The 21,234-nt window shown below is 43.9% G+C and overlaps 1 protein-coding gene across 2 annotated transcripts; it reads right to left on the bottom strand.

Annotated features, from left to right (window-relative positions):
* On the bottom strand, positions 1-20,356 carry PKD2L1 (polycystin 2 like 1, transient receptor potential cation channel). 2 transcript variants are annotated; one of them, XM_069019521.1, is made up of 15 exons: positions 19,832-20,356; positions 15,912-16,025; positions 13,811-13,938; positions 12,442-12,698; positions 10,865-11,089; positions 10,284-10,512; positions 9,739-9,909; positions 8,853-9,034; positions 7,801-7,921; positions 7,126-7,224; positions 6,302-6,423; positions 5,859-5,976; positions 5,491-5,627; positions 4,603-4,750; positions 1-3,578 (listed from the first exon to the last, which is right to left on the bottom strand). In XM_069019521.1, exons 1-15 carry the CDS (start codon positions 20,124-20,126, stop codon positions 3,390-3,392), a joined length of 2,535 nt encoding a protein of 844 aa, XP_068875622.1. In that variant the 5' UTR covers positions 20,127-20,356; the 3' UTR covers positions 1-3,389. The 2 variants fall into 2 exon arrangements, with proteins under 2 accessions (XP_068875622.1, XP_068875623.1); XM_069019522.1 differs by lacking the exons at positions 1-3,578; positions 4,603-4,750 and adding an exon at positions 4,751-4,829.
* Between the last annotated feature and the right edge of the window lie 878 nt (positions 20,357-21,234).

Here is a 21,234-nt window from a genome sequence, read left to right as displayed (position 1 = left end):
AACACTTATCTGAAAAGAGAAGCTGTATGAATTTACCATTTGGCGTATTTGTTATTTCTCGTCCAGCTTGAAAACACAATTGACAATTACACAAAAGCAAATGCTGGGGACAAGTAATTTCCTTGCTCTCCTCTAGGACACATATGCATGACAACATGGACATAGAACAGACGAGGCACAGTGGCATGAAGATGTACAAGAAAGAGAGAAGAGATTAATGCAGGCACAGGCACATGCCAGTAACAGAATTTGTTTTACACTGAGAAGCACTAGCACTGCTAAAATTCCTGCACAGGGGGAAGTGGTCTTTCTGCCAGGAAGGGGGAAAGAAGCTGACCTGGGAGACCATTATAGCCTGCAGGTCTTGTCTGATCCCAGCCAGAGCTAGTTTAGGGCTCCTCAACATGGCAGGCTGACTGCTGTCACCCAAGTCCAAGGGAGAGAAAGCTGTCAGGCTGTTCTTGCCAGAGAGAAAGGGAGAGACCTGGCAAGCTAGGCTAGAGTCTCCTGCATTTACCAGAGACAGGCAGGGTGAGAGGCAGACATCTCTCGCAGCAATGGCCCTGTGGAAGCTCTCATGCTCTCCCTTTGCAGGGGAAAATTGGTTTCTCAAGTTTCAGGCATGAACAAACACTGCACATGAATATCACCATTTTGTTCCTCCTACTGCCCTAAAGAGCAGACTCAGTGCCTGGGAGCTGGTTGCCTAAGGCTGTTGGTCACTGTCCCGGGGATCTGAGTTCAGCTGTCACACCTCTGCACTTCATCTGCCTTCCCTGACAGTTATGGGAGTCCCTGTGCAGAAAGGAGCAGGGGAGTGGAGGTTATCTTCTGGTGTGTGGTGACCGGCAGGGCTCTTACACTGTGCTGCTGTGGCTGCAGCATCTCTCCCTCAGTGGGAGGTAATCTGTGGGGCTGGTCCTGGGGTATGGCACAGCTCAGAAGGGGAACAGAAACACTGGGCAATGCAAAAAGGGAGGCCCTGAGTCACCTTCTCTGTTGAACACATCTAAACAACACTCTCCCTTGTGAGAAATCTGAGGCTTTGTAAAGCCAAGCTTTACAGATAATAAGTTTTACCTTCATTTTCTTGGCAGAACCTGATTTCAGGATCCTGTTACCCTCATGGTAGTTATTGCTAGGTTAAGGAGCTCAGCCTCAGCCAGCAACATGTCTTACACTGACTACTGGCACAGGTTCAACCACCTGAAGCAGACAGTTGCTGCTTGGATCTCTCCCAAAGTGCCAGACTTAGTTCCTCACAGATCAGCATCCCAAGCATTTGATAGCTGTGCAGTAATACAGACTCAGAACCTCATCCAGTAATTTGGGTCCATGGAAAAGGCAGACACTCTTATCAGAGACCTCAAAAGAAGAGCAATTTTTTTTATTTATTTTTTTTTTACTTTGCAATTATACCTTGGTACTCATAGTCTGCTCTTGAGCCAGGATCTAAAACAAGGTCTTGCAAATGAATTTATAAGAACATTCCTCTGTGCCTTTCAGAACAGAGAAGACCTGATGAGTTAATTACAAAGGGCTGTGTGCAGTCTTTGAGCCCGTTATACAGCACATAGCTCCCCTGTTCAATTATGATTTAGCATATGAATTTTCTGTTTAATTAAATTTGGAGGGAAAAAAAGCCTATGTCAGGAAGTTCTCCTGACATAGGCTGTTTTCTTCTGAATAAGATAATAGCTTCAATGCAGAGAGGAGGAGGAAGTAACACCATTGTTCTATTTTCAGCTAGTAAAGCTAAAGGTAAGAAGTTTTGCTCACTTCCGAATTCAGTGGAACTGGGAGTCAAGAACCATGGCAACATCTCACAGGTAAGTCTTGTCCCCAACAGCAGGATCAGCTGATGATGGAAAGTGAGTCATGAGACCCTGCAGTTCCTGCCTCCACAGCTCCTGTCTGAAATCTAAGCTCCCTGTGGGTGGGGCAACAAGCTCCTTCTCACAGCCCCCACTGGGCCCTTGTAGTTGAAGACCCTCTGCTTCAATTTAATAAGACTATCTTGTGGTGGTGACAGCCCTGAAACTTGGGCCATCTGAGGACAGGGCTCATCCTGAGGTCCTTCAGACACTGCCAGAGAGGCTTTCCCCAGAATGCAGTGACACATCCATCTTAAAAAAGGTGACAATACAAGATGCCCCTGCACAAGGTCCCCACTAAACCTATCACTGCACAGCACACTAAACAGTGTAGCACTAATGAGAGCTGTTAGCAGTGGTCTGGTACAGCTCACATTTCTATTGGCTTTAAGCCTACGGAGCCTATTTGAAGCTAACTATTGCGGAATACCAGTGATTAAGGTATTTGAAATATATTTATAGTGGCCCTGTAATAGCAGCAGTAGTCTGCCCCAATTACAAGGAAAGAGAAACCTCAGCAAACAGAAAAATGCTTGGAAGTGTTTTACATGTGGTTGAAAAACTGATATTCAGCTCATTTTCACAATATTCTTTAATGCAAATGATGTCAGCACCCACAACTGAAAATTTGTTTCCTTGACAAAAAGAAGCAGCATCAAATTTCGTAAATATGGTGCTAGCTTGCAATGTGCAAGAACCTTGAGATGCAATTTAAGGAGTGTGAAAGTAAATGACAAAGATTTCTTAGTGTCAACGGCTGTGTTAGAAATCATGTAACCAGAAGTTTGTTCCCTGACACTCAGACCTAGGACTCCACCAGTACCAACTGCTTTTCATTTTAGAATATTTCAGGACTTCTCCCAGTTACACTGGCAGTCAACTCTCATTGTGGTTATCCAGAGTTACACGCTAGTAACCTCTTTCCTCAACACCTGAATCTCAGGTACAGAGAGGGTTACCAAGGTAATCTGGGAACAAACTACAACAGAATAAAACTGGCTGTAACCAGGTGGAAACAACTACATTTCTTCTTCCTGTTTCACACTGGTGATTATACTCTGCTTTCTTTACATGACAGCCACATCTTCTTCCTGCAGACCATTGTGTGTTGGGAACAAGTTGCAATATGCCATTCTGGACTCAAATGTTCAGAGTTTTGGGGTCCCTACTTTTTGGGGAAGGCTAGATAAAAGATGTTGTGCCAGCCTGTTCAGAGGCAGAAATCTAATACATCACCTAGCTCTAAATTTCATCTCTTCCCAAGATATAGGGGCAGGGGAGAAGGTGAAGGGGGGCAGAAGTTCTAGCTCTGTGGCATGATACATTATTACACTGAAGAAAAGCATCCCTGATTTTTCACATTAAGAGTTCCTGGCAATAGTGGTGTCTGTGTCCAGCTGTCTGGATTATCCTAACAGCGGGGGAACAGCTGACAGTGACTTGGTACACCATGGCAGCCAGACTGGGAGCACTGGGCTGTTGAGCACTGCTGTAGGAGTGCACATCAGACTGTGGCTAGAGGTTCTTGGGCACTTGAGACCTCAGCACACTTAACTTGGGCAAGATGTGATAGACCTCCTTTTGGGAAGAGTTACCACTCAAGTTGTTTATCTGTGTGTGTTCCATCCCCCAAATTTCTGCTTCTTCTTTCCCCATCTGGTCTAGGCTCTGGGGGTGCAGCTTTTCCTGTCTGGCTTCTTCCTCCTGTGAGCAAGAAGAAAGTGTGACCTGCAATGTTAGCAAGCTACCAAGAAGTCTAGCAACAGGAGAGAGGCAAGGTGTGCATGATACTAAAATATCTTCCCACATTCTTTCAGAAATTAGAACAAGCCTGCCTGTCTATTAGAGACCCAATACACTGTTTGCTGCAATACACTGATGAATGCACTTTCAAGCTTTAGACAAGCAAGGAGAGATTCATCCCTTTTCATCCTTTTGAGCACATTCACAGAAATGCTGTGGTGAAGCAAACCTGCAAGCAAACACTTGCATAAGATTTTGGGCATGTTCACATGAGAAGGAGGGCCTCCCAAAACACTCTTTCAGATGGGAAGGGATCACAAGACTACTCTGCAAAAGGGAGGCTTTTTTTCTGACTCTGCTAGGTCTTTGTGCTGTTTGGCTCTTCTCATTATTGAAGCCACAAAAACATGAAGTAGTGACATGGCTTCCACATGCATTGATGCCTTTGACTTTAAAGCTGAAGAGCCAAAATACTCTGGCTGACTCAATGTAGGCAGTCTTTGGCAAAAGTCAGAATTCTGCAGGGAGATGCTATAAGCACACAGCTGACAACCTTCCACCCTATGTGTGATAAATAATCCACAGGCAAGATGTTAAGATCACAGTCCATGACAGCCATGAGCTGCTCTTGCTGGAAAGGACAGTTTGATCATTTTAATGTCTGAGGATGAACAAAGTTACAAAGCAACTGAAGACAGGCGAATTTTATCCACTGCCACAGGATTAAGGTTGGCCTCCAAGGAGCCAGAAGGTATGTTTAAATGTACCATGGTTAACTGAGGGGACACGAAAGCAAGAGGTTTTGTGTCATTTTGCTTGAACAGAAAAGACTTATCATACAGAATGCTGACCCTGCCCTGCCCAGGCCTTTTTGTCTTATGTCAATGAGGATTGGAAAAGCAAAGATGATACCAGGCCCTTTCACCCAGCAGGGCTGGTCGCCTGATCTGAAGCTGGTTCAAATGCGTGGTGGAGAGCTACCAACCTTGCTAACATCACCCAGTGGTTTGCCCAACAGATCCTTCCTCTTCAGCTCTTTTCTTCCTGGCACATCGAGCTTGTTCACCACAGCATCAATCTTGGAGTCAATGCTGTTTATGGACTGTTCCAGCTGCAGCACACGATGCAGGAGGCTGAGGGAAACATGGAGAGCATTTGTAAGGTTTTTCTTGTGATGATTAGTAGGATTTGCAGCAGACATGTCCCAGAGACCTGAAATAGAAGTGAAAGCTCCCCATCAGATAACTGATTCACACCCACTGATGAGATAACTACCTGCTACACTGTGTTTTTGTCTGTAATCAGTGGTTCTGCTTAGGATGGGTCCCAGCCCAGACACGGTATAATACCACCATTAAATACTGCACCTGCCTCTCTGATATGGCCCTATGTGGTTTGCTTAGTGTTTCTCAATAGCAGAATCAGGATATCCTGATTCTCTGTGCTGTATTTATCCCGTGCTTCTCCTATGGAAGAAATAGCCAAGTATTATTCTTGGACCTGGAGGATAAAGGCCAACTAGGCTACAAATCAAGGATATTTATTGCTACAGGACCTTTTGTAAAGGTATCAGCTTTCCCTGGCCCAGTTATCTGACCTGAAACAGGACAGCATATTGCCTGTGGCCACATGACAGGTGCAGAGGTTATTCAAGAGGCAGAAAGCAAAATTTCAATCTTTTACAGGAACAAGCAAACTACATAACTAGAACTGTACCGGTTACCTGCTTATTTACACACGTGCAAGATAAAAGGGACAAGATCTTACTGAAACTGCTCAGCACCACTGTAAAGAGTTACATCAGGGAAGGAAACAGCAGGAAATTGGACCCCTCATTTGCAGGGGGGTTAAACTACTGACAGCACAAACATACACTTGGAACTCTTCTTTGGAGACCCAGATGGCCTTATTGGTGTGGTTATTCCTTGCTTCCATGTAGGCCAGATTCTCATCCAGGTTGTTGTCACCATAGGATTTCCCCAAAATTTCAATCTCTGTATTCAGAGCAACCTGGAAAACAAAGAAACTCCTGCAAATATGGATACTGACTCTGTGGTCAGCTTTACTGTGAATAACACAGAGCTTCACAGGCAGTGATATACTCATCTGTTTCCAGGTAGAGTTGGAACTATATTTTACTTGCCTGCTTAGTTTATACCATAAACCCAAAGATTCCTCAGGCCACTTTGGAGTGATCTCTACCAAACAGAAGATTTTTTTTCCTTGCCCTTTTTTTTTTACCCTTTTTGCCTCTAGGTCATGCTTCATCTGCTGTTGCTCCTCTTCGTCAAGGATGTGATTGCCATCTTTGTCAAATCTGGAGAAAGCTGCTGTGATCTCATGGTCTGCATGGCCCAGTCTGCAAAAGAATAGAAAGAGAAAGCTCAAAGCATAGAATTACACTGTTAAGCTCTAACAGAGTGAGAATTTTGAAATCAGTGTATTGTTTCCTCTTGCCAGTGGCAAACCTAAACATCCCAAATGGGCAAGAAATAGTTAAACAAACCTATTTAGAACAGGAGATGAAACATTTGAGGAAAGATAATTTTTTTTTTTTTTTTTAAGTCTTAAATTGCCCAGATCTGAGCTAACTGCCCTCCTTGTCTTGAAAAGCAGAAAATTTAAATTACCTGCATTACTAAGAGAAAGGACTAAGTGGGCATCCCTCAAACTGACTCACTTACTCCTTCAAGCTGTTCTTGAATTCTTCAAAGTCTAGTTGTTTTGTTCTGTTCTGCAGGGCTTTCTGCACATCGGAAATCTGCTCCTTCTTCAGTTTCAGCCTTGTGAGTGTCCGGTTGTAGCTCTGTTACCAAAGATACACACAGAACCATGCACAAAGAACAGTGAAAAGTAGAGCAGAGCAGGCAATGCAATACAGGTGAGCATATGCTGAGTAATACCAGCGGTTTTTGAGCTTTCCACAAGCAAAAATTAAACACTGCTGTATGAACCTCATCTCTAAACTAGATTCGTGCCTTCAGAGTGACACCAACACGCTAACCCTCTGATTTTCTTGTCCCAATTCTTCCTTTATCTGATTTTCCAGCACAGCTACTGTTTAAGATAATGTCTCAAATACTGTTCTTTCCAGAATATTGGTCCCACAGCAGAATTGTGACCTACCAGGAACTTTTCTGGAATTTTCCCATGGGAGAGCCAGATTTGTGCCACTGTAACAGGCTCAGCTTAGCAAAGTAAGGCTTGCCATGTTATTGATCAAAGTACATTCTATGAAAGACTTTGTCTAGAGACCATCCTGGGAAGAAAAGTCTCTCAGAAGCACTACATCAAGTAACAGGATCCCTCCAAGACCTGCTTGCTCATCTTCTCATTGCCAAAGGGTCTGGAAGCTTGATTTATCCCAGAAAGGAACTGTGACTCTTGGGCATGGAAAGAAGGGGGGTCTAGAGTTGTTTCTCTCTAGTAAATTCCGCTTAGGTCAGGGACTTCCAAAATATGCTTCATGATTTAGCTAGAAAGCAGCATGGCTTTCACTATTCATTACCTGCTTCAAGATGTCAGAGAGCTGCAGCTCATCCTTCTGGCTCGAAAGCTCCTCCTTGACTTCTGAGTAGGTGTCATTGATGATGGCTAGAAACATGTTCTAGAAAAAGGTGAAGAAGTGAGATGAATATGCATGAGACATCTTGCCTGCTCCAACAGCAGAAGCAGCAAGAAACAGGCACAGATGTGCAGGACTTGGTTAAATCAGGAGCTGTTTCCCCATGGGGTATCTCTTGGGCAAATTAAAGAGGGTGAAGAGAAGGCCTGCTTCAACCACACCGTGCTTTCTTAAGTTTTTGCAGTTAAAGCAGTGGCTGGAAGTACATTTGTTCCCACATCAAATACTACCTTTGGTAGCTTCTCTTGCAAAGTCTTAGGTTACATTTGGACTCCTGACACTGGGTGTTTAACTTGGTTATTATGAGCATCCCTCTGCATCCATTGCCTAGGAAGCCAGTCAGTTTCAGTCTTCATCTTAACAGATATTGGCCCTTAATCACCCTAATAATCAAATCCCCAGTCGTAGTGACACACTCTTTGCCTACTGTGGGCTATTTGCACTGCAACCAGAAACTCCTTTTCTAAGCATTTGCACTGCACCTAACCCAGGGATTGTCAGGAGGGGTCTCTCAAGCACTGCTCTCAATACAGGGACAAGGAGGACTTGGTTGCTTACCAGGAGCACAAAGAAAACAAAGAACACATAGGTGACAAAGTAAATAGGCCCAAGGACCCTGTTGGCATTGTCAATGGAGTTGTAGTCAAAATCACCAAGAATGATCCGAAACTGGGTGAAACTGGGAGAAAGAAAGAGCACAGGATCACACAAAGGCACATGCACTTATCCTACACCTTCAGACAGTCCTGAGGTGAACCTGAACCTGCCTGCAGCCCAGATGGGCACAGGCACAAACCAGAGCTGATCTGGTTAGAGCTAGAGGAAAATAAAACACGGTTTCCACACAAATTCAGGTCGTCCAAAGTGTGCTTTGGTATAAACAGGAATCAAAACCAAAACAACCTGAATTTCCCTTATTAAAGGCATTTGACTCAACAGAGACATCTCCTGCTGAGAGTTTGTGAGACTCTGGAGGGATGTTAGAACTGGACAGTGCTCTTCAACTTGTAGTTCATAGCCCCTATAATGAAGGAAGTTTAAGTCTATTGATCCTAAGCTTCTTTGTCTCCATTTTCTCTTGCAGACCCCTCAAAGGCAGGACCTGGATGCCCAGAGGTCTGTGAAACACAAGCTGAAAACCACTGCTGTAGCAGATACCTCCATTAACATCACACATTGCTTGAGCAGGCCCATAGACTGCAGGATTGTCTGAGATGGGACTTTAACACACTTCCCCAACACTCCCTTCTGTGTGTGTGTGCTCATCCACCCACTGGTCATCCTCCATCTCAGATACATTGATCATTATCTGTGGGACTTCTCTGGAAACAGATATTTACCAATATCCACCATATCTTTTGTCCTCACTGATAAACACCAGACAAACAGAAATCTGCCTGTAGCCCTCATTTTTCTCGTTGTATTCTTTTGTCCATGAAGATGTCACAGCCAGAAGGCTGTGAGCAACTTATCAACCATTGTGGCTTTATTACGATGAGATACAACAGGTGTCTGATTGACACTGAGATTTGCAACTGGCGGGAAGAGTGGAAAGCAGTTAAAATTATTTTGATAAAATTATGGAAACATGTACTAACTTACACACTTACATGCATTTAACAAAGGTACTGAAGTTTTCCACCTGTGTCCCAAAAAGAAGGTAACCCAGCTGGGCATAGGCAAAGAAGACAATGAAGAACATAATGGCAAAGCCCAGGATGTCCTTAGCACAACGTGCCAGTGTGGAGGAGAGCTGGGTCATTGTTTTGTTAAAGCTAATGTACTTGAATATCTGCAGGATGGAAGAATGGGGACAAAGTTAGGCCAAAACATGAGCTAGGTCAGTCTTTTTCATGTATGCACATGCTTACTAAGACAAGCTCGCTATAGGACCAAAGCACTGAGAAGAAAGTTGGCTAGGGAATGGTGGCTTATTCTTCAGGATATTTGTCCCAGGTGTGCCACCATCCTCCTCTGGGTTTGTAAACGTATGACTGTTCCCTCTGTCAAAGGAAAATATAAACAGGGACTGCTAGAAGGACAAATGTCCGAAGGCTAATGAGGAGCCCCTTGCTGGCTTTCCACCACACCAAGATGCTTTAGTTGAAATGCAAAGTCCATGTCAACAGATGAGTAATTTCCAGCTCTCGAGTGACCATCATGAAAAAAACATGGTTTGCAAGATTATCCTCAAGAATACCAAAATAGTACAGGGTGGACTAAGTTACATGGTACTCAGGATTTTCTAAAACCGCTTTTACACCACAGTGTCTGAGCTCATATTCCTGACTGTTATCTCCAAATAACTGACCTCAGAATGCAGGGTGAAAAGTTGCCCAAATTTACTGCAAAACAGAGCATATGACTTTGAGGAAAATCCTCTCTTGTATAGCTGTTACACTCATTTACTCAGAGGGATAGAAGAGACAACCCTCAAGCTCTCCAGAAGAAGAGGCCTGATTGGACACCTGGCACCTCCCACACCCCCTACAATACCTTGATCCAGGCAAAGAATAAGTTGACTGCATTCATATTGTTGTACTGTGTCTGCCAGAATGCCAGGAACTCAAAGTCTGCGTAGGTGTTGGGGTGTTTCAGCAGCTCTCCCAGCAGCCTGTTCACCTCAGTGGTGCGAAAGATGTGAAACCCAATAGCGACAATGGAGAGCTGCAAAGAGGAAGAGGAATAGTCTGCAGTGACTACTGTTCCCATGCTTTCCATGGAAATTAAAATGCCACAGAACTCATCGGAATCCCACTTCAGAGCTGCAGTCTAGTGGTGGGCTATGGAAATACAGTCTTGATGCGCTGAATGATGCCCCGACTTCACCATCTCTTTGGCATCTCTAAGAAAGAATTTTCTCCTAGCAGTTCTTCCAGACACAAGAGCGTGTGTCCATGTGCTCTGCAGTTCATTTTAGTATTAGAGCAAAACATGTGCCAGCTCTTGTCTTAGCTAGACTAATTTTCACATTCCTTCATTTATTTTGGCTCTTATATCTCTGCCATTGCTCCCCCAAAAAAGCGTGCAAGGATCCTCACCAGAATGACAACCACATCCAGGATGTTCCAGATGCTGGTGAAGTACTGAAGCTTGTGGATACGGAGCTCCAAAGCCTCTTCCACCACATAGTAGAAGATAAAGACACAGAATACAATTTCACAGGCAACAATGAAGAAGTCCCATGCGCTGACATATCGTATAAGCTTCACTGTCCGGATCTGCCAGGAGGGAATGGCACCACCAGTGGCTGGAAACTCAACCACTAACCTTGAAGGGGACAAGGAAACAATTACAAACTAGGGGATGGAGGCTCAGAGATAATTTTGAGAGGCATCAAACTTGAGCATGAGCTATCCACTAGACCATGAGTGTGAGAGTTGTGTGGGTGTTTAGGCAGCCATATCCCTGCTGCTTCACTGCCTCTGATAGGAAAGGGTGAAAGGTGATGAGAAGTATGACTGGTTATTTCAGGAAGAGCAAGACTAATCCATACAATTTCTACTGACATCACTCAGACCCACCCCACTGGTGGACCATAATAAAATATTTGCATTTTAAGAAGCAATGGCATTGAGGAAGATGCAAGAGGCTGAAGAATTTCCATCGTGACTCAGCTTACCTCAGAACACAGAACAGATTGATATTTGCATTATACACAGAGAAATCAATGAAGACAACTCGTGTTCCCCGATCCAGCCACAGTTTCTCCTTCAAGACTTGCAGGGCTTCAGCACTCTCTTCTCTGGTCATCTTGAGGTCTATGTAGTATCCTCCCCCACTGTAACTAGTTAGTTTTCCCCAGTGAGATGAACCACCCAGCTCCTCCTCAGAATGGTACCTCCACCTGCAACAGACAAACCACAAGCAAAGGCTTCACTGGCCCAGGCTTGGATATGGCCTTGTACCCAGGAGCAATTAGACTATATCTTCAAGGGGCAGAGCAGTTTTTAATTAAAGAATTGGCACTTAATTCCTATTCCAGATCTGACCCCACACAATTTCTCCACTAGTGTTAGTTTTATCGTTTAGTGCTTCCCAGCAGTGATGCAACATGATTTGCAATACTATGGAGGGAAAATTCAGAGGTTTGTTGGCTATATTGGTCTTGTTTTCATGGAGGTTACTCTCAGGATCCACTCTATTGCCTTCTGCCACATCACACGCAACCGTCTGCTTAGAATGCTCTTGTGCTCATATTTCCTAATGAATAACAGCTTCTCATTCATGGATCAAGACTCATGCTGATGCCATGAAGATTTTTGCCTTTTCTTTTATACCCCTGTTATACCTTTTTACAACTTTTGTATTGCTAGTGCTTTTTGCCTACATCCTTGGACTTGTTTGTCAAGCTAAGAGACTAAACATTTCAGAAGCTTCGTAGCCAGAGATCAGTGTGCCCCAGACCCCAAGGTCCTCTCCAGAACACATTCTGTAAACCAAGATAGAACCATCCAGGGGAAGGTTCCTTGGGGAGGGGGGCTCACTTGAGCCTCTCATTGGGGAATCTTTGATAGATCTGCTAATTAGTAAAACCTATAATGTTATACCCAATGTTGGGGAGGGGATCAGACAGAAGAAAGAGAGAGACATAGATAGACTCGGCAGGGTGCATCTCGATGCATATGACCTGGACGTGTACACCTAAGGATCCTTAAAATAAATACCAAGGTAAAATCCCTTTTCCCCTTCTAACCGTGTGTGACTCTTGATTTTAAGACCAGGAAAAGGCATCAATGCAGTGAGCAGAGTTATTAAACTGCAGCTACCTCACATTATTATAGAGAAGTAGGTTGTCAAGATGAAAGGGATGCACTCCCTTTTCTCTGGCTCCTGAAATCCCAGAGGAAAGCAAATAGTAACTTGCCAGCTGAATGCCAGCTTGCCATTTGGTGGATCTGGTCCCAAAGATCTTTATTTATCCTCACTCTCTTAAAAATAGGCGACAACTTCCTAATTTTCCACTGGATTTTTCCACAGCTTTCCCAACATGAAAACTCATTCTGTTGTGCCACTCATTCTGTTGTGCTTCTCCACAAAGAGACACTTGATCCACTCAAATTGATAGACAAAAAGGACTTGCTGCCTCTGACTGCAAGGGGAATTCTAGCCTTATGTGAGACACTCACCCCTGGCATCCTGCAGCTCAGCAGTTCTTACTTGAACTAGAAGAGACTAATTTGGATTAGATGCACTTACGCTGTTCCATTGACGAGCCCAAAGGAGACCCTTTCTTCTTTTTCTTCAGAGTATACATCATAACAGCCAGAGATTTCCTCCTTGAAGTCATCATGGACCACACAGGAGTTGTTCTTCACCTTCAATTGTCTCATGCGTGGGACACCCAGCAGCAAGTTCTCGTAATAGATGTATGACTGGGTGCTGTGCGCTGCCAGGGACTCGTTGTTGTACCACTTTGTCCAGTAAAGATTATCCAGCAGGGGACCCTGTGCATACTGCAAAGGAGGGAGAGGAGAACAACTCCTTCATAGCTCACGCATCAGAGGAATTTTCTTAGTCTGGGATTGAGGTAGTAAGATCTGACCCACCCCTCTCTGCTCCCCAGGATGGAAAGTAGTAGAAATTTGTGTTGGATGTGTGTTAAAGAGAAGAAAGACCAGGACTGGTGGTAGAGGAGGAATGCTGGGCAGCAGGGTCATTGTTGGTTTCTCATAGGCCTGTAAGGTGTTTGCAGCACCTTCTATGGCTAATGAAGAGACAAGAGCCCTACAAGTCTCTTTGTCTCTTCTACTTCAGTCACCACAAGTTTCAGAATTGCCTTGGCACCAGTTGTGAATGATGAAAAGTGCATGTGCCAGTATCCTGGAAACGGTGGGGGAGAAACAATAGTGCCATTGTTTGCTGGAGTGTTTTAATACGACAGAAAAAAGACAAATCTAATTAACAAATAATTTGTGGCTGTCAGAGATAAGTGGTTGCAATAACTCAACGGCCTTCACTGTGGCCCTCATTATTCCTTCACTCATTCTTTGACAGAAATATGTTAGACCCCAGATGTTTTTCCCCTTCTTTATTCTCTTTGATAAAAGTCACTGCAAATTTTAATCCCGCTTCTTTCTAAAGAATCTATAGATTAGACAAGACAAGGCATGAATTACAGACAGGTTAATTTTGATGTTCTCAAAATGCCATGACGGACATAGGCTATTATTAAGACACCAGCTTGAAGACATTGAACTGTAGGATTCAAAGCCACTTGTACCACAAGGAAACCTGAAGTAAATCCCTTGGTTTCTCTCGCCCAGTACTTATATCACCAAAATTATTTTGTTATGTCCTACCTGTTTTACTGGGAAGTGGACTCTTCTGGGCACACATAACACTTAGCCTAGCCAGTATTCTGGACACAGTGCTCAGGGATAAATTATACTTTTATTCAGAGAATATTTTGCATGCAAATGTTACTGTATCTATTGCTAGTAGCTGGCAGAAGCCTGTGGCAGCAAAATGTCTTGCTGAAATCACTAGATAGTACTTCAGAGGGAACTGAATATCCCAGTCTAGCTGAGTTTCAGGGTTCCCCATGGCAGGCCAGATTTGTACTCACCACCCAGAAGTCAGCCATGCTGCCGATGGACTGGAAGGAGACACGGCCGTCTGTAGAGGTCTGCAGGAAGAGCTCAGACATCACTTTGGTGTAGTAATAGGCATTGGAACTTGTCATTCCATATGTCACTAAGAGAACAAGAGGAGGGTCCTTCCTTATACCTGAATATTTGAGCCTGATATAAATGTATTTATATATTCACTTTCTGTCTACCTTATATTTTCACAAGTAAGCTGAACAAGGCACAGGAGAAGAAATCTTAGGACTTTCTGCTTTCTTAGGGATTCATAAACTTATCTGCTCTGTGTTCCAGAGTTTAAACGGTCAGACTGACCTATATATATAAGAGTTAAGTAGTGAGAGAAGACCACTGGAGGATACAACTGAACATCCTGGGTAACAGTTTTTGTTCTCAGACAAATTTTCTGAGGGAAATTTTATTTCTCAGAACAAAGTCCATGATCCATATTTTGAATTTCTGAAGTGAAGTCATGAAGACACAAAGACCACCCTATTTTCCTGAGTGAAAAGCTCCAGGTAAGTTTTTGTCAACCAAGAAACCCTAAGAGGTGCAAACTAGCTTCCACAAACATGTTGTTTCAACTCTCCAGTGCTCCTTCCTTCAGGAAAACATCCATCATGGTAATCACTGAGAACATGTCCTCCTCTTGAAAGGACATCAGGAAAATAAAGCACCTGACATTCAAGACACAACCCCTCACACCTCCTGGATGAGTCAGTGTGCGATAACATGTACGTCTGTGTGCGTGTCTTGGTTCTTTCACAACTGAAGCACTGTCTCCCTGGGCCAGCATGATAGTAACTTAGGGTGGTATTGTCTGTCCATCTCTCCTGCCATAGGGTCTGTGAAATACAACCCTCTTCACTGTCCCATGCCACAGGTGCTCATTTGTGATAACGAATGAACCTTTGCAAAACCAAACAGCCATTGTCCTACCTACACAAAGTCCATATTAGCATTAGCATTCAGTACAGGGACACATTTCATTCACCCAAGAATAACAGGGTGAGCTGCCATCTGCTTTATCACCTCAGCCACCCATCCAGTCTCAGAAGGGAAAATCTCCCTGGACTGTGTCTTTGAGACCAGGAAGTTTCTAGAGCTGCTCTCCGGGTCTTGAACATTTGCTGTGAAACTGAGAAAAGACCCTGGGCAGATTCTCCCAGGACTGTGGAGTCAATGGCTAGAACTGATAATGTGAATCAGAAAATACTGCTTAAGTCTAACCAACAACAGCTAGCACTCAGTAATTTTACTTCTGTGTGCAGTGCCACAGCCTGTGGCGTAAATCAAATCTCTTCTGATGGGAGAGAGTTTTTAAAGTCCTTGCCAGGAGTTAGTTCCAGAGACAAACGGAGACTTTCAGCCTTCACTGCTGCTAGATAGTTGTTTATTAAGTCTTATCAGAGAAACACAATCACTAGCATGACCCAACACAGCACAGAGCAGAGAATGCAGGAGAAAGCCTAATTATCAAGATCTAGACGGCCTTTTAAAGATAATTTAACCAATGGTTACTAAAAATGTATATTATTTTCACTTTCCTACCAATTATTCAGTAATGCAGCCAGGAACTGCGGAATTTTTTGTCCAATCATCCCAAATTACTTTTACTGCAGAATATGGAGTAGTAGAAGAAGAAGAAGGTTTGGAGAACAACAACAATCCTCCATTTTGATGCTTTTTTCTCTTATCTATTTACTACAAAGAGAAGCCCAAAACCTCTAAATTTTTCACCCTGTGACAATCTTACATAGTAGTCCATCACCTAATTCACACCACTGTATTTTCTAGTTCTTGTCTGATAGTTGGCAATTTTTTCCATGGACGAATGTCAAAACAGTGTTGTTCAGGGGAGTAAAAATCCTTCAAAACAGGCAGAGAAATATTCTCAGCACTCTGTGTTCCTACAGTGCAGCAGCTATTCTGTAGGTTAATGACAACTTCTTGTTGCTGTGAGTGCCCATACAATAAATGTAACACTTACAGCAGAGCAAGGAAGACTAGTAATAAAATCTTACATTATTCCCCTCACGCTGCACACAGAAATGATGCCTATGAAATATGAGAGCTACTTACATAGACAGATGTCCACCAAGAACATAACATAGACCAGCAGCTCTCGCAGGGTGGTCTTCACGTAAAGCTCCCTGTTTTCAGCTGTGTTCTCAGTCAGCGTAGTGCCCCACAGACCTGTTGGGTATAAAGGAGGGACTATAGAGTTTTCATGGCCACTCTCAGGGGCCACACGAGGAGCTGTAGTCCTGTTCCAAAAGAATGCTGTTGAGAGTTGAAGTTTTGTGGCTTTTCAAGGTCAAGCCACTTTTTGTTTCAAAATTTGACCTATAAAAATGTGCTAAATACCCCTAAGAAGAACCATTCCAGCCTGAATAAAAGTTTTGTGGCTAACCAACACTGAAATATACAGGCTTTTTATTTTGCTAAATCACTCTTTAGTTTTCTGTTTGTGTTCATTACAGCCTGATCTCCTCCTGACTGTTTTTCAGCTTACTCTTTGCAGAAATTCAGTCTTTGTCACAAATGCTCTTGAAACCATAATATTTCATCTCAGTCACCCATGTGCCAACAGCTGACCTTCTGAGAGGTCTTCCATAGCAGAACTGCATCTGGTGTTAGTTTTACAACAGTTAGTTTTAGGAACTATTACTCCTTTTAGTGTATATTGAGCCATTAGGCCCCAAATATTTGTCCTTTGATTACCTAAAAACTCTTTCAATTTTCTTGTTGGTCATAGGACTCAATCAAATAACCCAACTCAATATTTTCAGCATAACATTTAGAGCCAAATTATCTTCAGGACATCTAACAATTGAGCTTAGCTGAATCCAATACACCAATTGCACCAGCTAAAGATCCTATTTCTTCACACAACTCATTAAATGTCACCAGGGTTGTCAATAAGAGAGAAACGCCTCTTTTAAAAGGAGCCTTGATATTTTGGGTTTGATGAACCACCCGATGCCATTAGTGTATTTGTTTGTTCTTTTTGTAATGGCTTTCTGTTGTGATTTCTGGAATGCTCCTGAAGTTGAAAGGCATAAGAACTTTCAATTGAAAGCCTAGTGATGAAAGCCATGTCAATAATAGCCATAGTCTTGCTGCTTTCTGCAGCTCCTAGAGAGCTCAGCCCTGATTCCTATCCCCAGTAGGATGCAACAACCATCTTCCTGCAAACCAGGATCAAAGCTGATCAAAGGCCCCACATTTGAAGTCATCTCTGGCGGATGGCAAACTTCTTTTTTCTCTGGAGTAAGCAAAAATGTTCTAGCATTTATCTTGTCATTTTAATAGCTCTTTGACATCTCAAGAGATTAGAGAGCTTTTTGCACCATCAACTACTGTAGTGACTGTTGCAGCATCTGCCATCACTTCGGGGCAGACAAACCAGTAGCCTGTTCTGGACCAGCAACCGAAATGACAGCCTGGAGATGATCTGGATTAACTCCTGTGGAAGGGAAAGTATCATGTGATCTACAGGAATCTTCACAATGGAGAAAAACAAGGGAAAACAATTTGCCCATCTCTTCAGGTCACTTTTAAATGACCACCTTCATCCTCATAGATGACTATATCACAAGCTTTTAACAAGTTCGTTTTGGTTTTTTTCCATGAGCAGGGAACCCTTACTATCCATATATTTGGAGCAAAGGTACAGACCTTCTTTACTTTGAGAACAGAAATGTACTCAGGAACACCTACGTTCAACAACACTCAAATATTCTTGAGAACTTGGTTCAAAGACTTGCCCAAAATGATATCTGGAGGACCATGAGGTTGCTCCAGTCCTTTCAGATTGCGTCCAGTAGTTGTAATCCTGTATCAGATGATGTTTATTTTCAGCTATGTCTTTAGGAAACATGCCAGGGAAATCTATCACCTGATACATGAAGCATGTCCCCATCTGTGTCTCCTTTGACATCACCTACCCCCTTAGGGATGCAGCTGTTTTGGACATGGCATTTGGAGTAGAAGGACTCAAAGCTAGAAGACATCCAGTCTTCCTTACGGTACCTTGAATGACCATCCAGCACTCACACATCTGAGCAAAGAAAAAATAACAGAATCTAGAAAATAGGTTATGAATGCAATTCATTTATAAGTCTCACCTTCCTGATAGTAACAAGTGACTGATAAGAATTACTGGCAACACCTACATTATCTTCTGAGTGTGCTTTTAAGCCAGATTTGTGATGCAGGTGAGTGACTAGCTCACAGTCTCAGGTACAGCTGGAGATCCTCTTCCAAAGGCAACGGGAAGCTGGGTGTCCCTCATCAACCACCATGCGCCCAGGTACCCAGCAAAGTGTGCATAGGCTGGCCATGAAACACCTGAGGTGGCAGGAGGCAGGCAGGAACCAGGACACAGAGTTGCTTGGACACTGCTTAGAGAGGAATAGTCCTGAGCAGTGGCACTAGGAGCAACAGCTACTCATTTCTAACCCAGCACAATAGCTGATGAGGACAAAAGCTTAATAATCCATTTATTACCACTAGCTATGGACATGTAATCCCAGGAAATGGTTTTTAAGCAAAAAAACCAACCCCTCAAACGGTCATTGTCTAACTGACTTACATGTAGAACTTCTATTTTCCATGTGAGACACCAACGTGATTAAATGGAAAGGGAAGGGGGAAAGCCAGCAATGGAGAGGCAATGAAAAACAATGGGCACCTAGTAAAGATGAAAAGGAAGGAAGCAACTTCTTCAAGATGTCCCCACTTCTGTGAGGCTGAAAGAGACCTTTGGTCTGTCTGCACTGGCCTTTGGATTCCCAGCTTTGGTATTTCCTACAGCCCTATGTACCACCCTTAGTGGCAGGACACACTGGTGCAACAGTCAGAAGAAGAAAATGCTGTGGTGTCCTGACAGTTATCATCATTTGCATACTCCGAATTCAACTCTGGCAACTCACAAATGGAAATTTGATGTTGAAGTGCGGATATGTTTTTCCATTTTAAGCCTCAAACGATGCATAAAAGAAAGCATTTCAGAGTAAACTAGGTAAATGATTGCCTAAGAGTAATCTGTAATTAGCTACCAAACCCCCTCAGCACTGTTCCTTGGCCGGGAGAAATCTCTAAACCTCTGCTCTGAATTCCATGTGAATTAGTAGTGTTAGACTGTAATGGCTATGATAAAAGTATTGTTCATAGAGGGGCTGTGCAATTCAGGCCCAAGCTATATTGTTATTCACTCCCTCGTACTGTTAGAGGGTGCAGCTCTGAGAAAGGTTCTTGCCTTCCAAGTGAGAAAAAAAAGACACAGTGGCAAGAAAATGTTGTTTTGGTTTGTTGTTTTTTTTTTTCTTTTCTTTATCTTCCCTTTTTTAAAAATATTAGGATTTTATGCCTTCTATATGAACCTGTTCAAATAATGCCCTTACCCAGGATTGTATCCTGACAGGAGACTTATCTTGCCTCCAGGGTTTTGTTTGCCTCTGAATAAACCTACATAATATTTCATTTCCCTTTGTCTTTTAAACTGGAAAACAGTATCTCTTTCTTTCAGCTATCTTCTAGCAAAGCATTATTTGATACCTTGCTGTGATCCCTTACATTTCAGTCCTGGCAGTGCTAGATTTTCTCTTGTAGATATGTCTATCAGTTCTTATGCTACTGTAGCACAGGGGCCAGTACCACTCTATCTAGAAAATGCACACAAAGACAGAATAGTCTGCTCCAAGCTCTGCCAACAGATTCACTGCATGACCTTGAGCACACCACTGAGTCTCTTGCCTTGTAGTAAAGGTGACAGGACAGACCATGAAGCTATAGCAAGGCACACAGAACGAGGAGGCTCCTTTCAGGTCAGCCAAAGATGATCTCTGAAGTAATGCTACTGCATGTTGAACATGTCCCTGGGCTACACAGACACTCTGAGGCTTCTACCTTCTGCATCCCTTCTCTTCCTCCCCTCCTTGCCACACCATTGCTCTGAGGGCTAATAAGTCCCTTCTAATGAGATATCAGAGACTTACCTCGGATGCCTCTGAAGATGTAGAAGCAGCACTTGAAGAAAGGACTTGTCTTCCCATTCACAGCTTTGCTCTGTTCTTCCCGGCAGGGCAGTGGATCCCCAACCTCTTCAAAATTCTCATAGGGATTCTCCAGGATAGATTTGGGGTTGTAGATAGTTTGAATTTTCAAGGAGGTAGAGGGAGAGCCATTGTAAACAGGATTGTCCCAAGCTTTCTTCCCCACTGTCTCCAGCTCATGCACCTCTGATACTTTAAAGTGGCTCTCAGCTCTGTTGTTTAGGTGAGACAAATTCATGACTGCTCACTGCCGACAGAAGTACCTTTTAACTGGAATTGTGAAGATTGCCTGCCCGGGCTGGAATTAAAAGTTAGCAGAGAGATAATCAATGCCCAAGAGCTTGTCTGCCTCAGCAGCCAGAAGAGGGCACACCAGCAGCTCCCCACAGAGAGCGAGCATCCTCTGTTTCTTTTATATCAGCTCAGCTGGTGATACCGATCAGAGGGGTGGCACTACCCGTTGTTAGGAACCACCGTCAGCCCTATTATCCCAGTAGCCCTGGGAACACCGACAAGTCCAGGAGTCCTCCTCTGCTGCTTAGCGGCAATAACAGACCTAGACGCCGTCGTGAGAAGAGGAGGCTGCCAGGAGCCGGCCCCTGCGGACGGGGAGCGGCTGGACCCCTCAGGCTGCTGCAGCCCGGGTCAGTTCCAGGGGGTCCCCGTGCGAGTGCCGTGGGGAGAGGGGCCGGATGGCAGCCTTGGCTCGGGGCTGGAGCACTCCCAGTTTCGGTGAAGGGCCAAAGAGCAGAAGCTCCCGTGAGCGCCCCGCGGGGGGCACAGCATCCTCTTCCCTATGTCATTGTAAAAACCGGGGTGAAACACAGCAGTAAATGTAGTGGTTTTGGAAACCAGGGGCTGCAATCCTCTGCTTTCACAGTATTTCCACAAGCCCTGCACTGCCTGCTAGCCCTGAGCCAAGCCTGATTAAGAACCAACCAAACAAACAAACCCAAACAGGCAAAACTGACAATAACAGTAGCTGGGAGTTCCCTGTATCCACCTTGCCACTGGCCACCCGCAAGCAGTCGTCCCAGGCACCACAGGTACTGTAGGCCTGTGATTGTACCCTGGAGGGTCCCAGAGCTTAACCCTGGGATGACACACTTGTCTTGGTGATGAGACTATAAAAGAATGTATATCCTGAGCCTGGTCCTTCCTCAGGTCTGAATACATAATTCAGAAGAGATGCCTCTTCTCAGTGGGTACTGAGGGTTGCTATTTTTCTGGCATTACCCAAGGAAGCAACATGACTCTCACACCTGTAGGCCCAAGGAAGGATGTTTTCTTTGGACTCTAATGTTCATACAGGTGTTGTTGCCAAGCCAGGTGAGATATGCAGAGAT

Source organism: Aphelocoma coerulescens, chromosome 6, assembly GCF_041296385.1.
Source record: "Aphelocoma coerulescens isolate FSJ_1873_10779 chromosome 6, UR_Acoe_1.0, whole genome shotgun sequence".
NCBI lineage: Eukaryota > Metazoa > Chordata > Aves > Passeriformes > Corvidae > Aphelocoma > Aphelocoma coerulescens.
The sequence above is the reverse complement of the archived record's forward strand: the minus strand, read 5'-3'. Positions and strand labels throughout refer to the sequence as shown.

Coding starts and splice junctions, on each gene's coding strand:
- PKD2L1 (XM_069019521.1), bottom strand. CDS start 20,126: ATGAATTTGTCTCACCTAAACAACAGAGCTGAGAGCCACTTTAAAGTA. Junction 13,939..15,911: donor CTTGGTGGACATCTGTCTAT/GTAAGTAGCTCT, acceptor TTGTTCTCTTAG/TGACATATGGAATGACAAGT. Junction 11,090..12,441: donor GGGCTCGTCAATGGAACAGC/GTAAGTGCATCT, acceptor TGTCTGTTGCAG/GTGGAGGTACCATTCTGAGG.